Below are 17,109 nucleotides of genomic sequence, written 5' to 3' on the forward strand. Positions count from 1 at the left end.
AGGGAGAACCTACAAACTCATTACGGGCAGCAGCAGGAATTGAACCTGGGTCACCAGTACTGTAAGGTGTTGTGCTAACCATAACGCTACCGCACTGTAACATAACCTGTTACTCACTCGACAATGTCTTAAAAATGGTTCTATTACCTTTGCGGGAAGAATGACATTTCACACATTACATGGGCAAATCTCACCAACGGCAGCAAATGGAGCAAGAATGCTGTGGATATATTGATTCCTGCACAGTGTATATCCTTAATGACTGTGGACGAGCCATTTTTCCCCCTTTAAACTAATTCCAAATCACATCTTATTGTACTGTAGCCGAGACTGCATGCAAATCACAAGGGATTATTGGAAAATAATATTGTGGCATCTAATCATTCATTTAACTTGGATATATACACCTAAATTACTGGTGTTCTTACTGTTTAGGGTTGATGGTTCCAAGTGGACATATTTTGCTCTTCCTTCATGTTAAAGTATTGATGAAATATATCAATGCTCTGCACCAGCTGCAATTTTCCCCCCTAATAGATTATTCCCCTCAGCAACCTGCATTAAAAAAACACTTCAGAAGAGTTAAATTGGACAGCTCCAGAAAGCAGACTATCTGCTCATTAAAACCATTCCTTTTGCAGCCAGCACTAATTAGCTCATTGCTTCAGAAGGGATGAATGTCACACAGGACCAGCACCTACTGTACTAGCCTGTGTGAAAACCAGCCTGTAATTTTTAAAGTTGGGTGCATCTGTACATATTCTGGAATTTTTATCAACCTTACAACCATTCAGTCTTTTCACAATGTGGGTGAGAGTAGACTTGACCTGCGTGCAGTATTGATAGGTTTCATCAACGTTGAATGAGAGCAAAATATGTCTACTTTGGATGATACATGAAAGGAATCAGGCACCAGTAATTTTGGTGTAGATAGAAAATTCATGCCACAGTATACTGAGGATACGCTGGAGACCTTGTTGCAGAAGTCAGAGAGGAGGAATAATTTCCTTTCTCCGCAGGAGGACAGGAGGAGGGAAGTGAGCTGTGCTGTCATATAGCATGCGCCCAGTCGCCAAGACCAGGATGTTGTGCTGCAGAAGTTCAACGACCTCATTCGTGGTTAAAGCTATTTGAATGCACCGATAAGTGCTGCATCATAACATGAGCCCAAGGCACTGCTTGATTAATCAGTGCTGCTCACTTACCTTCTGGGCTTGTTCTAAGATGGTGAGTGCTTGTAGTGTGGTTGCTAAGCACAGTACTGACACCAATTATATGTTTGAAGAATGGCTGGATCATTACATCAATTGGCATGCATTACTGGTTTGCTGGTGCTGTCGAACTGTAGCTTGTTCAGCTATTCCCCTCCCCTTTATAAACTTGCACATAAATTACACCAACTGGAGCAATTTAACCAATTGCCAGTCAGGATTTCCAGATATCATTCTCACGCAGCAGTGCACTCTCACGCAAATAAAGCTGCTGCAAGCCTCAGCTTGTATACGTGGCCACCTCTTTTACTGTTGTCCAAACACATTTCACCACGTACCCCGATTAACTTTCATGAAAAGTGATGCACTTTGAGAGACGGGGCAGATCGAAGGCAGTCGGTAAGAGTAGCCACATCACTTTACATCCTAGGAGGGGGCGATAAGATCATTTAATCAAATAGCACAGAGTTAGCTCCTTAGGCCCAACTTGCTCATACTAACTATGATCTCCATGTAAGCCAGTCCCTTTGTCTGCTAAACCTTTCCTCGTTTATGTACCTGTTTGTCTTTTAAATGTTGTTATTGTGCCTTATTTAACCCTTTTCTTTGGTAGCTCATTCAGTATATGTGAAGAAGCTGCCCTCCAGGTTCTGTTAAAACTTTCTTCTCTCACCTTAAAACTATGCCCTCTATATTTTGACTATCTACCCCTGCCAATAAGACTACATGCATTCACAATATTTACTGTATGCCCCTCAAGATTTTATATACCTCTATATGGTCACTTCTCAATCTCATGCGCTTCAAGTAATAAAGTTCTAGCCTGCCCAAACTCACTCTATAACAGAGCACCTTTAACCCAGGCAACATCCCTGTAAATCGCCACTGCACTTTTTCCAGCTTAATGGCATCTCTCTGACCAAAACTCAACACATTTCCCTAAATAAGGCCTCACCAACATCTTGTACAATTGCAATATAACATTCAAATGTCTATATAGAATATGATAAAGCCGCATGCCAAAAGCCGCCTTCTGCCTGTTTCATCATTTACAGGGAGCTATATTCTTACAACTCCTGGGTTCCTGTGTTTTACAGCACTTCCCAAGGCCCCATCATTTACCATGAAAGCCCTAAAATGCAAAACAATTGTTGTCATCATTGCAGACATCTTTATGGAATTGATAGCCAGGTGCAGTGTTCATTCCTCAGGAAGACATCTGCATTGAGATATTCACATTATGAAAATGTCCTAATGCACCTAGTGCTGCCAGCTGGAAGCCAGTCTCTCTCAGCTTACTCCGGCACCAGCACCATGTGCTATTTTTCACGTTTGCTGTGCATTCTCCCCTACAGTAATCCTTTGGAATATCTACTAATTCACTCAAGCCTGAGAGCAACTATCAACAGTAAAATCCTTTGCAGCTGGCTAGCTTCTTCCTGCAGACCAGAAAGGCAGAAAGAAGGTAAATGTTGATTGGTAACAAGAACTGTTACTAATCACTAATTTACCTAGAGGTGGCTGTTGACTGATTAAATAGCTCTGGTTGGGGTACTTCCAGCTGCTACTTATGTGCTCAATTTTGCAAGCTTTATGAGAGGGGAGTAGCTGGGGCACCAATGTCCAATTTGACAGTTCAAAGGTTCATTTTATTATCAAGGTACAAACACAATCCTGAATTTTGTCTCTTCTCCAGGTAGCCATAGACTGCTGAAAACCATATAAATATTTGAGAGAAAGACATCAACCCCTCCAACACACAAAAAGAAAAAGAAAAATTTTCAAACCCCAAGCACCCCCAACCCCTCCCTCGTACAAAAACTGACAGATCTCCCAAACCTCCGTAACAAGAAAGAATGGGCAAGAACATGATAAAAAACATGGAATTGAAAGAGGAAAATATGAACTACCATTAGCTTGAACTACAGTCCAATCCATGAATCCCAGAATTTTGACAGCATCTCCAAGAGCATCGAGACCCCTCTGACAAAATCAGCACTGCATGCCAATTGACATAATGACCCTGCCACTCTTCAAATGTATAATAGGTCTCAGTATTATACTTACCTACACACTTAGCCACATGGTAGCCTGTACAACTGCACTGCAAGCAATCACCATCTTGGAATAAGCTCAGCAGGCATTCGTATGGTTTCTTGTCACATGTAGCAAGATGTAGTTGAAAGTTTGTCATGCATACTGTTCATACAGATCAAATCATTGCACGGTGTATTGAGTTAGGATAAGGTAAACCTGCAGGATAAAGTGTAAAAGCTATTGAAAAATGCAGTGCAGGTAAATGTTAGAGTGCAAGGTCATAACAAGGTAGATTGTGAGGTCAAGAGACCATCTTATTGTGCAAGGTCTGTTCAAGAGTGTGGTGCCATTGAGAGAAGCTGTTCTTCAAAGGTGAAAGAAAAATTTACTATCTGAATACTTACATGTCACCACATACAGCCCTGAGGTTCATTTTCCTGCGGGCATACTTACCCAATCTATGGAAACATAACTGTAAACAGGATCAATGAACAATAAGCTGTGCAAATGCAAATATGCATAAATAGCAATAAATACCGAGAATGTGAAATAACAAGATAAAGAGTCCTTAAAGTGAGACCATCAGTTGTGGGAACACCGGAAATAGAATGAGTGTAGTTATCCCCTCTTGTTCAAGACCCTGATGGCTGAGGGGTACTAACTGTTCTTGAACCTGCTGGTGTGAGTCCTGGGGCACTTGTACCTTCTGCCTGATGGCAGCAGCGAGAAAAGAACATGGCCTGGGTGGTGAGGATCTCTGATGATGGATGCTACTTTTCTGTGGACATGTTTCTTGTAGATGTGCTCAATAGTTGGAAAGATTCTACCCGTGATATACTGGGCTGAATCCACTCTCTTTTGTGGGATTTTCCACTCAAAGGCATTGGTGTTCCCTTACCAGGCCATAATGCAACTAGTCAGCACACCTTCCACCACACACCTATGGAAGTTTGTCAAGGTTTTCGATGACATGCCAAATCTATTCCTGAGGAAGTTGAGGTGCTATAATGGGTCCCCTGAGATACAGACCTCAGAAATTTAAAGTTACTGACCCTACCCACCTCTGAGTTTCCGATGAATGCATGGACCTCTGATTTCCCTCTCCTGAAGTCTACAATCAGTTCCATGGTCTTGTTGACATTGTCTGAGAGGTGTAAAGTGAGCAGGGGGCTAACCATACATCCCTGTGGTGCTCCTGTGCTGACGAAGATTGTGGAGGTACATTGAGCCTGATGGTATATCCTTACAGGTTTTTGTATCTGATGATGGGAGAAGGGAGAAGAGAGAAAGTCTGTGGTGTGTGGATCTTTGATTATGCCTGCTGCTTTCCTGAGGGAGCGAGAAGAATAGAAAGAGTCCATAGAGAGGTGGCTGGTTCCCATGATGTGCTGTGTCGACAACCCTCTGCAGTTTCTTACAGCCATGCGCAGAGCAGTTGTCATAGCCTTTAGTGGACAAACACTACGGTGTGTATCCCATTAATAAGTCATCTCATACCATCACATAATGAGAAAAAGATTAATATTGAGCATGAAAAAATTAAATTTCAGGTGAAGTGCTGTGCAAAAAAAAAGTTGGAAGAAAAAAAAGCACATTCATTTTTGAAGGCAGATGATAATGAAAAGATGGAAGAATTGTGAAATACAATTCATGCAACATCAGTAAGTCCAAAGAATTGATTGTTAACTTCAGAAAGGATAAGATGAGAGTACACATACCCTCCTCATTGAGGGATCAGTAGTGGAAGGAGAGAGCAATTTCAAGTTCCGGGTGTCAGTATCTCTGAGGGTCTGTGCTGGACCCAACGTATCGATGCAGTTACAAAGAAGGCACAATCCTGGCTATATTTCATTAGGAGTATGAGAAGGTTTGGTACGTCACCAAAGGCACTCTCAAATTTGTACAGATGTACAGTGAGAGCATTCTAACTGGCTGCATCACTGGCTAGTATGGGGGGTGGTGATGGGGGCACTGCAGAGGATTGATATAAGATGCAGAAATTATAAACTCAGCCAGCTCCGTCACGGGCACTAGACTCCCCAGCATCCAGGACACCTTCAAAGAGCGGTGCTTCAAAAAGGCGGCATCTGTCATTAAGGATGCCCATCACCCAGGTCATGCCCTCTTCTCTTTGCTACACCAGGAAGGAGGTGCAGGAGCCTGAAGGCACACACTCAATGATTCAGGAGCAGCTTCCTCCCCTCTGCCATCAGATTTCTGAATGGACGTTGAACCCATGAACACTACCTCACTAATTTTTTTTGCATTATTTATTTAATTTAACTTTTTATTTTATATGGATATATAATGTGTTTATGTACACACACATACACATTAGTTCAAGCTTCATGTATTGCAATGTGCTGTTGCCACATAACAACAAATTTTGTGAGGTATACAGGTGATGTTAAACCTGATTCTGATACAGATTTAGAGTAAGGGTCTTGGTGAGTAAAAGGTTAACTATCAGTGGTTGAAAATCAACTATAAACACAAATTAGGATAACAATGGAAGAATAGAGCACGTAAGCAGAATTCAAGGTTGAGGCCAAAGGCATGACTTTGTTGTGATATTTAGTTTTGGAGCATTGGGTTTATGTAATGACATTTCAGCTTCATAATGCAATGCAAATATCATTATACCCAATAATAGGATGGAATACAATTTAAATTGCAAACTTCAGCTCTCCCACTAAGAAGTAAAATGACACATGTAAATTTTATCATTTCTAACATGCTGAGTGTCGGTATCGTAGTAGTCTTAGAATGCCACCCTACTGGCAAATAGGAGAGAAGAAATCTGCAGCCTATGCCAAAGAACTGTGGTAAATCTTCAAGTATTTTCAGAAAACATGAAGTAAAGAGTTCCTTCTTAATTTGTCTTTGAGTAAGATTTTCTGGTGTTATGTGTTTATAATATTGAGTTCACACATTGTACAATATCAAGAGAAAGCTGATTATTTTTAAATGAACCATTTTGTAGAGATCATGCTGTGCACTGAACATTCTTAATTTTATAGCTCGGAAGAGTGCAGCAATTCCAGTGCTGAACGCAACACTGGAACAGGCAGAATTGATGCAATGTAATTTTTTGCACAGTTTTGATTTTCCTTCAATAAAGTAGGTATCTTATTGTTTCTGCAGGAGGTTTTAGTGGACACAAAATCATGCTCTGGTACAAGAGTGAGCCACCCGGAGCAGATGAGGATAGTCAGGCAAAATCGTCAGGTGACTTGGCCATAACATTTATTGTATTAGAAGGAAGATCAGTTCTGGTATCTGATCCCTTTTGGCCAATCCATGTAAGTGAACATCAGGAGGAAAGTTTTTATTGTGAGGTTGATTGGAGGAGCAAATTGGCTTCTCTCCTATTTCTCCAACCAGTTGTCATTGCATCAAACTGTCGGTACTGTGAGTTTGTCCATTGTTGCCCTATGGTTCAGGCCTAGTTTAATATTGAGCAGTATATGCAATTCTGGATGTTAATATTAAGCAGTAAAAGTAGGTAGACATAGTGTAGGAGGTTTGGTTGATATGGCAAAAGATGGTCTGGAGGGGCAGTAAACTTGGTTTTAATTTTGGAGATCATGGGAGGGCTGCTTCTCCAGTCTTTATAAACATGATTTCCATATAAACACTTCTCGGGCTTTCAGCTGGATACAGGTATTGATTATAACCAATGTTTTGATGACAATCTCTGTCATCTTCATCAGTGATGAAGCAGACATTGGAGTTTCTCATTGAAACATTGGTTATTATCTATACCTATACCTAGCAGGAAGCCCAAAAACACTTTATTCATCATATATGTTGGAAATGCACTAGGTCTTTTTTCATGATTTCCATATTTTAAATTTGGGCCTTTTGTGTCCAATAAGGCTTGACAGAGCAGAAACTCCACAGCAAGTGCTCTCTACTCTAGGCTGTTGAAATGTGACCGGGTTCCAAAGTGCCTTATGGGAACCCAATTTACAGAGGTTAATGTATTTTTTCCCTCTTTTGATTGGTTGCTTTGGTTGTTCATTGGAAGCCCCCAAGAAAAATGGAAATAGAATTAGAACATTTCAATTCCATTATCACCCTGTCCTACAGGGTGAAGAAGGTTAAACTCCAGCAAGTAGCCTCCTCAAATGACCAGATGGGCACAGCTGTGATATTCTGTGTGGTTAAACAGGCTAACAGAATCATGATCTCAGAAAGAATTTCATTTAAACAAAGCAATAAAAATCAATCCAGTCACATTGCTCTGACTGCAATAGGGACCTATGCATTTCAGAGAAAACAGAAATTTGGAATAAAAGAATGGAATCGCGTGTTTTTATTATACTGTCAATAATCTGATTGACTGTACTATTTAGGACCAAATGCTTGCCACTTATTAGTGTAGCCTAACAAAATGCATTATTATATTGTATGCTAGAACTAAAACTATTGGGCATAGAACTAAATATTTAAAGCATTTAGTTATTGAAATATCATCTACATCTTTACATGCAGTAACTAACAGCAATTGCCTTTCTAACACTATCCAGAGGATACTGTCGTTTTTACTTTAGTCTGATTTTAGTTAGGATTAGGTTTGGTCCAGATCAGAAGTATACTGTGAAACACCATCTCAAGGCTTTATCGAGTGTCATCACAGTAAAGATCCTTACAAGAGACTTCATCAAACTTAATTCCAATGGCCACTATGATGAGGTTATGCCATTGATTACTATGGGGTGCAAATTGTTCTTGGCTGGATGCTCCAAATACATCATGTTCTAAGTGTGTTCAACTGTGCTTCCTTGAGGTCAATGAAGACACTCTGATATCAGTTTATCAAATTGAAATTTTAATATTTAAACTAAAGCAGAAAATAAGATGGAGGTTTAAGCTGCTAGAGGACTTTCGCAGCATGTTAATTTAGGGTCACAAAGTTATGAGGCATGGAAATAGGTCCTTTGACACAACTCAGCCAAGCCAAACAAGATGTCTGAAGTAGTCCTGCTTGCCTGCATTTGGCCCGTATCATTCTAAACCTTTCTAATCCATGTACCTGCCTTTTAAGCATTGTAACAGTACCTGTCTTCCTCTGGCAGCTCATCGTTCTTCGTGTGAAAACCTTGTCCCTTTAATCTCCCGATATCCTCTAGTTTTAGACCCTCCTACCTACCTTGGGAAAAAGGTAGTGACCACGCAATCTACTTATGCCCCACTTGATTTAATACACTTCTACTAGGCCTGCCTTGCTCCAGGTTAACAGGCTTAATTTATCCAGTCTCTCTTTATAACTTAAACTCTCCAATCCTGGCAAGATTTTTGTGCATCTTTTCTGCACCTTAGATTACTTAATGTTGCTGTTAGTTTGCCTTTTGTGACGAAAACCCAAGTTATCAGAAGATTGATGCTGATGAGAGAGATAAGAGAGACAAAGGGAGAAGCGTTCAAAATGTTAATGAGAGAGGTGAGAGATTAACGAAAAGAGACACAGTTCCGAGTATTGTCAGACCGGTTGTTTTGAACCTGAACTGTTTGAATTTTGTTGGACAGGCAATACCTCAGCAGGGGGATAAAAGGCACAGGTTCGCTAAGGCACGACACACACCACAAGATCACGAGATAACGAGACCCTGGAAGTGCGGTGTGCCCCCGCAAGTTGGTGGAAGTTTGGAGGTCTGTTCGCAGGACTGACCATGGACGCACAGGGTGAAAAGGTACGATCGGCGGGAACTTGGTGTGTGTGTCCGCCCTTGCCAGGGTGCCGGGTTCACCGCGGAAGAACGGTTGTGTCCGGAGCAGAGGGGTGACAGTCGGTGACCATAGAAGACATTAAAAGTGTTCTCCCGAAAGCTAATTGCGAAGAACAAAGGTCTGTTTGAATCGGAATTTGCATATTCACTCTCTCTCTCTCCAACGGCACAACAGCGATTACTGTGAACTGCATTCAGCTGAACTGAACTCTGTGTCACTTGAGACTGATCATTTTACCCCTAGAGTGCAATAGAGCTTGATTGATTCCTATTATCCTAGTTCTGTGTACATGTGTGTTTTATCATTGCTAACCTGTTGCATTTATATCCTTACGATTAGAGTACTGTGTTACTTATTTCTTTAATAAAACTTTCTTAGTTCCAGTAATCCAGACTTTAACTAAGTGGTCCATTTCTGCTGGTTTGGCAACCCATTTACGGGGTATGTAACACTTTAGACAAAAAAGAAAGTATGCTCAACATCCCACTCCAATCCAATTCTAAGGAAGCAGATAAGAGTTTGTGAAGACTTTTATACTTTATACTTTATTGTTGCCAAACGATTGATACTAGAACGTACAATCATCACAGCGATATCTGATTCTGTGCTTCACACTCCCTGGATTACAAAAATTAAATATTAAAAATAGTAAAAATTGGTAAATATTAAAAATTTAAACAATAAATCAGAAATAGAAAATAGAAAAATGAAAAGTAAGGTCGTGCAAAAAAACCGAGAGGCAGGTCCGGATATTTGGAGGGTACGGCCCAGATCCGGGTCAGGACCCGTTTAGCAGTCTTATCACAGTCGGAAAGAAGCTGTTCCCAAATCTGGCCGTACGAATCTTCAAGCTCCTGAGCCTTCTCCCAGAGGGAAGAGGGATGAAAAGTGTGTTGGCTGGGTGGGTCGTGTCCTTAATTAGCCTGGCAGCACTGCTCCAACAGCGCGCGGTGTAAAGTGAGTCCACAGATGGAAGATTGGTTTTTGTGATGTGCTGCGCCGTGTTCAAGATCTTCTGCAGCTTCTTTCGGTCTTGGACAGGACAACTTCCATACCAGGTTGTGATGCACCCTAGAAGAATGCTTTCTACGGTGCATCTATAACAATTAGTGAGAGTTTTAGGGGACAGGCCAAATTTCTTTAGTTTTCTTAGGAAGTAAAGGCACTGGTGGGCCTTCTTGGCAGTGAACTCTGCTTGGTTGGACCAAGTCAGGTCATTTTTGATATTGACCCCGAGGAAATTAAAGCTTTTGACCTGTTCCACTTGCACACCACCAAGGTAAATTGGGTTGTGTGGTCCGCTACTCCTTCTGAAGTCAACAACCAATTCCTTCGTCTTGCTGACGTTGAGGGATAGGTTATTGCCTTCACACCATGCCACCAGGTTTTTAATTTCTTCTCTGTACTCAAACTCATCATTACCCAAGATACGGCCTACAATTGTTGTGTTATCAGCAAACTTATATATTGAGCTTGATGGAAACTTGGCTACACAATCATGGGTGTACAGTGAGTACAGCAGGGGGCTGAGTACACAGCCTTGTGAGGCATCGGTGCTCAGGGTGATTGTAGAGGAGAGCTTGTCCCCTATTTTTACAGCTTGGGTCCTGTCTGTGAGGAAGCTGAAGATCCAGCTGCAGATCTGAGTGCTAAGGCCCAGGTTCCGGAGCTTAGGGATCAGTTTATTTGGAATGAAGGTATTAAAGGCTGAGCTGTAGTCAATGAAAAGGAGCCTTACGTATGCATCTTTATTCTCCAGGTGTATCATTGGTATGGCATATAGGGAAGTGCCTGCCAATATTTATATAAAGATTAGCATTCCTTGTCAAAACGTATATCAAACATTGAAACACAGTGAGACATGCCTTTTGCATCAAATCAGATTAGCATGCATTATGCTGGGGCCGCCTGCAAGTGTCACCAGACTTCTGTCATCAACATAGCATTCCCATAAGTCACTAACCCTGCAGTATATATTCAGCATGTGTGAAGTATATGGTACACCCAGACGGAACCCATGCTACAACGGGGAAAACATGCAAACTGCCTATGGGCAGTAACGGGAATTGAACACCAATCATTGATTGCTAGCTGGCTTTGAAAAGTGATGTGCTAATCCTACACTAGCTTGCCACCCATATGGACTCCCATGGTATGTTCTGTATTGGATGATAGTACTAGAATGAAAAGCACAGAATTGGCAGTAACCTTGTGACATGGTCAGTGGCATTTTGGACATGGAGAGTAAAGGGTAAAAAGTATCTTTCCTGATTGGAGAGTAACTGACGAGTATTGATACTCTCATAACTGGAATTTACAGCTTAGCCTTTCAACAGGAAGGAATAGCAAGTCGTATACCTAACTTTTCAGTTGGTAACAAGTCTGGAGGCAGAGTAAGATTTATAGATGAAAACACTAAGTTCCAAAGGAATATAAACTCTGAAAGACATGGTTCAGTGAAAGGAAATGAAGTTAGACATGTTTTACCACTTAAAAAACCTTAGACAGATCATTTGATAAATATTGCATTCAGATTTGGGCAACAAATCACAGGAAGGATATATTGGAAATGCATGAAATGCAGGGGCTCCCACCACCAGGCCATCAGGAAGAAGGTACAGGAGCCTCAGGATTTACACCACCAGGTTCAAGAACAGTTATTACCCCACAGCCAACAGGGATTTGAACCAAAGGGGATAACTTCACTGAACTTGACACATCCTGCATTGAGATATTCCCACAATCTGTGGACTTACTCTCAAGGACTTTCCATCTCACGTTCTTGATATTTATTGCCTATGTATTGATTATTATTATTTCTTTCTTTTTGTATTTGCATAGTTTGTTGTCTTTTGCACACTGAAAAAACACCCACGTTGGTGTGGTCTTTTGTCAATTCTATTATGGTTATTATTCTATTATGGATTTATTGTGTATGCCCACAGGTTCTCAGAGTTGTATTTGTTAATATATATGCACAGTACTTCGATAATAAATTTTGGTTTTGGACACAGTATAATATGTGGTGTCAGTAGAATTATACTTCTGATTTAATTGATAACTCGTAATTTTCATTAAGATGGGTTGGTTATATTGCCTTGAGTTTAGAAGATTAAGGATTGGCAGAATCAAAATGTGTATTTTTTTAACAGCAGCAGGAAGAAACAATATTCTTCAGTGAAAGGAAGTAGAAAACTAGAACATAATCAGAAGATAGAACTGGGACTACATATTCTATTAGTACCATTATGTTCTTGGTAATACTCTATACCCTTCGAATGATTGTGTCATGTGGGTGTTGTGACATAGTGCAGTCCCTGTCGCTCTTACTTTCATCTCCCACACTGGCTAGCAGTCTCACAAAAGGAGAGATGAATGCGTAAGTCTCTCCCTGCCAGTACATAGCCTCTCCAACAGCAAGACTCATGTAGTGTCTCCTGACTGGCGACAAACAGAAACTGAACACCCTTCAGACTCAAACTGAACAACAGAAAATGGGGAAGATGTCTGGTCCCTGCACACCTAGGCCACAGGCCCACCGGCCTGTAGACACACCCTGGTGCTCATGAACCAGATCCCCAGCTATGGGTAAATAGCCCCATTGCTTTGTGGGCAACCTTGGGAGATACGACGGCTACGAGAATAAACCCAGACAGAAAATCTGGAGTGAAGCCCCTAAGGTGGCTGGACGTCATTGAACATCCTTCCGGCAGCTCCTGCAGCCAAGCTGGTGCCAAATGTAAAGCTTTGTGTGTCAATGCAAGGAGCAGTCGTAATAAGGTGGATGAATTGAAAGTGCAGATTGTTATTAATGATTATGATATAATTGGGATCACAGAGACATGGCTCCAGGGTGACCAAGGATGGGAGCTCAATGTTCAGGGATATTCAATATTCAGGAGGGATAGACATGAAAGAAGGGGAGGTGGGGTGGCGTTGCTGGTTAAAGAAGAGATTAACACAATAGAAAGGAAGGACATAAGCCGGGAAGATGTGGAATCCATATGGGTAGAGCTGCGTAACACTAAGGGGCAGAAGACGCTGGTGGGAGTTGTGTACAGGCCACCTAACAGTAGTAGTGAGGTCGGAGATGGTATTAAAGAGGAAATTAGAAATGTGTGCAATAAAGGAACAGCAGTTATAATGGGTGACTTCAATCTACATGTAGATTGGGTGAACCAAATTGGTAAAGGTGCTGAGGAAGAGGATTTCTTGGAATGTATGCGGGATGGTTTTTTGAGCCAACATGTCGAGGAACCAACTAGAGAGCAGGCTATTCTGGACTGGGTTTTGAGCAATGAGGAAGGGTTAATTAGCGATCTTGTCGTGAGAGGCCCCTTGGGTAAGAGTGACCATAATATGGTGGAATTCTTCATTAAGATGGAGAGTGACATAGTTAATTCAGAAACAAAGGTTCTGAACTTAAAGAGGGGTAACTTTGAAGGTATGAGATGTGAATTAGCTAAGATAGACTGGCAAATGACACTTAAAGGATTGACAGTGGATATACAATGGCAAGCATTTAAAGGTTGCATGGATGAACTACAACAATTGTTCATCCCAGTTTGGCAAAAGAATAAATCAAGGAAGGTAGTGCACCCGTGGCTGACAAGAGAAATTAGGGATAGTATCAATTCCAAAGAAGAAGCATACAAATTAGCCAGAGAAAGTGGCTCACCTGAGGACTGGGAGCAATTCAGAGTTCAGCAGAGGAGGACAAAGGGCTTAATTAGGAAGGGGAAAAAAGATTATGAGAGAAAACTGGCAGGGAACATAAAAACTGACTGTAAAAGCTTTTATCGATATGTAAAAAGGAAAAGACTGGTAAAGACAAATGTAGGTCCCCTACAGACAGAAACAGGTGAATTGATTATGGGGAGCAAGGACATGGCAGACCAATTGAATAATTACTTTGGTTCTGTCTTCACTAAGGAGGACATAAATAATCTTCCAGAAATAGTAGGGGACAGAGGGTCCAGTGAGATAGAGGAACTGAGCGAAATACTTGTTAGTAGGGAAGTGGTGTTAGGTAAATTGAAGGGATTGAAGGCAGATAAATCCCCAGGGCCAGATGGTCTGCATCCTAGAGTGCTTAAGGAAGTAGCCCAAGAGATAGTGGATGCATTAATGATAATTTTTCAAAACTCGTTTTGATTCTGGACTAGTTCCTGAGGATTGGAGGGTGGCTAATGTAACCCCACTTTTTAAAAAAGGAGGGAGAGAGAAACCGGGGAATTATAGACCAGTTAGGCTAACGTCGGTGGTGGGGAAACTGCTGGAGTCAGTTATCAAAGATGTGATAACAGCACATTTGGAAAGCGGTGAAATCATCGGACAAAGTCAGCATGGATTTGTGAAAGGAAAATCATGTCTGACGAATCTCATAGAATTTTTTGAGGATGTAACTAGTAGAGTGGATAGGGGAGAACCAGTGGATGTGGTATATTTGGATTTTCAAAAGGCTTTTGACAAGGTCCCACACAGGAGATTAGTGTGCAAACTTAAAGCACACGGTATTGGGGGTAAGGTATTGATGTGGATGGAGAATTGGTTAGCAGACAGGAAGCAAAGAGTGGGAATAAACGGGACCTTTTCAGAATGGCAGGTGGTGACTAGTGGGGTACTGCAAGGCTCAGTGTTGGGACCCCAGTTGTTTACAATATATATTAATGACTTGGATGAGGGAATTAAATGCAGCATCTCCAAGTTTGCAGATGACACGAAGCTGGGTGGCAGTGTTAGCTGTGAGGAGGATGCTAAGAGGATGCAGGGTGACTTGGATAGGTTGGGTGAGTGGGCAAATTCATGGCAGATGCAATTTAATGTGGATAAATGTGAAGTTATCCACTTTGGTGGCAAAAATAGGAAAACAGATTATTATCTGAATGGTGGCCAATTAGGAAAAGGGGAGGTGCAACGAGACCTGGGTGTCATTATACACCAGTCATTGAAAGTGGGCATGCAGGTACAGCAGGCGGTGAAAAAGGCGAATGGTATGCTGTCATTTATAGCGAGAGGATTCGAGTACAGGAGCGGGGAGGTACTACTGCAGTTGTACAAGGCCTTGGTGAGACCACACCTGGAGTATTGTGTGCAGTTTTGGTCCCCTAATCTGAGGAAAGACATCCTTGCCATAGAGGGAGTACAAAGAAGGTTCACCAGATTGATTCCTGGGATGGCAGGACTTTCATATGAAGAAAGACTGGATGAACTGGGCTTGTACTCATTGGAATTTAGAAGATTGAGGGAGGATCTGATTGAAACGTATAAAATCCTAAAGGGATTGGACAGGCTAGATGCAGGAAGATTGTTCCCGATGTTGGAGAAGTCCAGAACAAGGGGTCACAGTTTGAGGATAAAGGGGAAGCCTTTTAGGACCGAGATTAGGAAAAACTTCTTCACACAGAGAGTGGTGAATCTGTGGAATTCTCTGCCACAGGAAACAGTTGAGGCCAGTTCATTGGCTATATTTAAGAGGGAGTTAGATATGGCCCTTGTGGCTACGGGGATCAGGGGGTATAGAGGGAAGGCTGGGGCGTGGTTCTGAGTTGGATGATCAGCCATGATCATAATAAATGGCGGTGCAGGCTCGAAGGACCGAATGGCCTACTCCTGCACCTATTTTCTATGTTTCTATGTTTTCCTTTGGACTACACCAGTGATGCTGAGAGGGGAATCTTGATGATTGGGCATTCCAAGATCTCCATAACTTCCGCCCAGGCTTGTGACTTGGAGAGGTCACAAAGTACTTCCATTGTCCTTCGAGACAGACAGATGCCATCATCTTCATGCCCCTCACTCTGTTGCTTCATATCAATATTATCTTTCTCTCCCTTTGTCCCTATGTATTTACTTAGGTACTCCTCAAAAGCCTCTACATACTTTCCTCAACCTATTCCATATAGTAAAGAATTTCATTTTCATGCCTCTTTGAATAAAGAAGCACACTAAAAGTTGTGGAATATTGTAGCATTCTCCCCCAAAGGTCTGTAAATTTAAGGTCAATTGCATTTTGCTCAACCAAGGTTAATAGATTTATTACTGGGTAAAGGCATCAAAGAGTATGGAGCACAAACAAGTAAATAGATTTCAAGTACAGTTGAGTTTAGCAATCAGCCAACTGAAACCCTGTTTAAGGTGTTGTTTGAGGTCTGATTCATATACAGAGCGAAGAACAGGTTGAAATCATACAAGCCATATTTCAGCCTTCAATTGTTAGAATGTGACCATCGCTGATAGATCCCTAGGAACTGAAAACCATTATCAGCTTTAGTGCTGGGGGAATAGTGGTGGACAATGCAAATGGAAAAAAAGAACTAAGGTTCAAAGGTAACATTAGAAACAAACATGATTTATAGTTCACTGCAGAAGGAAATCGAGAACTGTGCAATAAACTATCTGCAAGAAAAGATCCAAATTACAGCCAATATATCAGCACCAACCCAAAGAACACATCTCCCAGAAGAAAGGCATAGATCTCAAACACCTCTCCTGGGTCACTGTGCTCTGCTTAGGCCAAAAATAAATTATTGAGTTGTGGGCACCAAAACCATTAATTTCTTATGCTCCTTGGATAAAATAACATCCTCAACTGACTAATTAACTTGAAATTTTAATGACTCAAAGATAAACTAATTTGAATGAATTTCGACAACATTTGAAAATACTCTGGGATTCTGGTGAAAAAGGAACACTAACTTCTCACCTGATTACTCTGGAAGTCATAATCCAATGAAAACTGCAGTTTTCCTAGTTTCTCTGCCTCCGTTGGTTCCTCTTCCTTATCTTCACCTTCAGTTAAACCAGTTTCTGCATCGTCGTCATCCTGTTTAACCTGCAAGGAGGAAGCAAAGCTTGAATGGGCTTCTTTAAGAGGTACGTAATGCTTTGCAATATTTGGGCAGTAGAAATGCCAATGTAAGTAAATTAATTCTTTAACCCTCATATGGAAGGCAGTAGATTAAGTAGAATATGCCTTTTGCTAGCTTTTGGACAAGTGATTTCAAGACCAATAATTGATTTGTACAAATACAAAGTGCTTTAGCCTTAATCAACTGACAGAATTTTTCCTTACTGGTTGATGGATCAATTAAGACTGCCACTTTAGTTACGAGCTGAATACGAAAGA

The 17,109-nt window shown here is 41.3% G+C and overlaps 1 protein-coding gene across 1 annotated transcript in view; it reads right to left on the reverse strand.

Annotated features, from left to right (window-relative positions):
• The window catches only part of LOC140209392 (synaptotagmin-B), a 138,185-nt gene that overhangs the window by 91,573 nt on the left and 29,503 nt on the right, over positions 1–17,109 (reverse strand). Inside the window, exon 4 of the mRNA XM_072277644.1 lies at positions 16,687–16,815. Coding sequence (XP_072133745.1) covers positions 16,687–16,815 — 129 coding nt within the window. The remainder of the gene's footprint in view (positions 1–16,686; positions 16,816–17,109) is intronic.

Source organism: Mobula birostris, chromosome 14 (genome assembly GCF_030028105.1).
Source record: "Mobula birostris isolate sMobBir1 chromosome 14, sMobBir1.hap1, whole genome shotgun sequence".
Lineage (NCBI taxonomy): Eukaryota > Metazoa > Chordata > Chondrichthyes > Myliobatiformes > Myliobatidae > Mobula > Mobula birostris.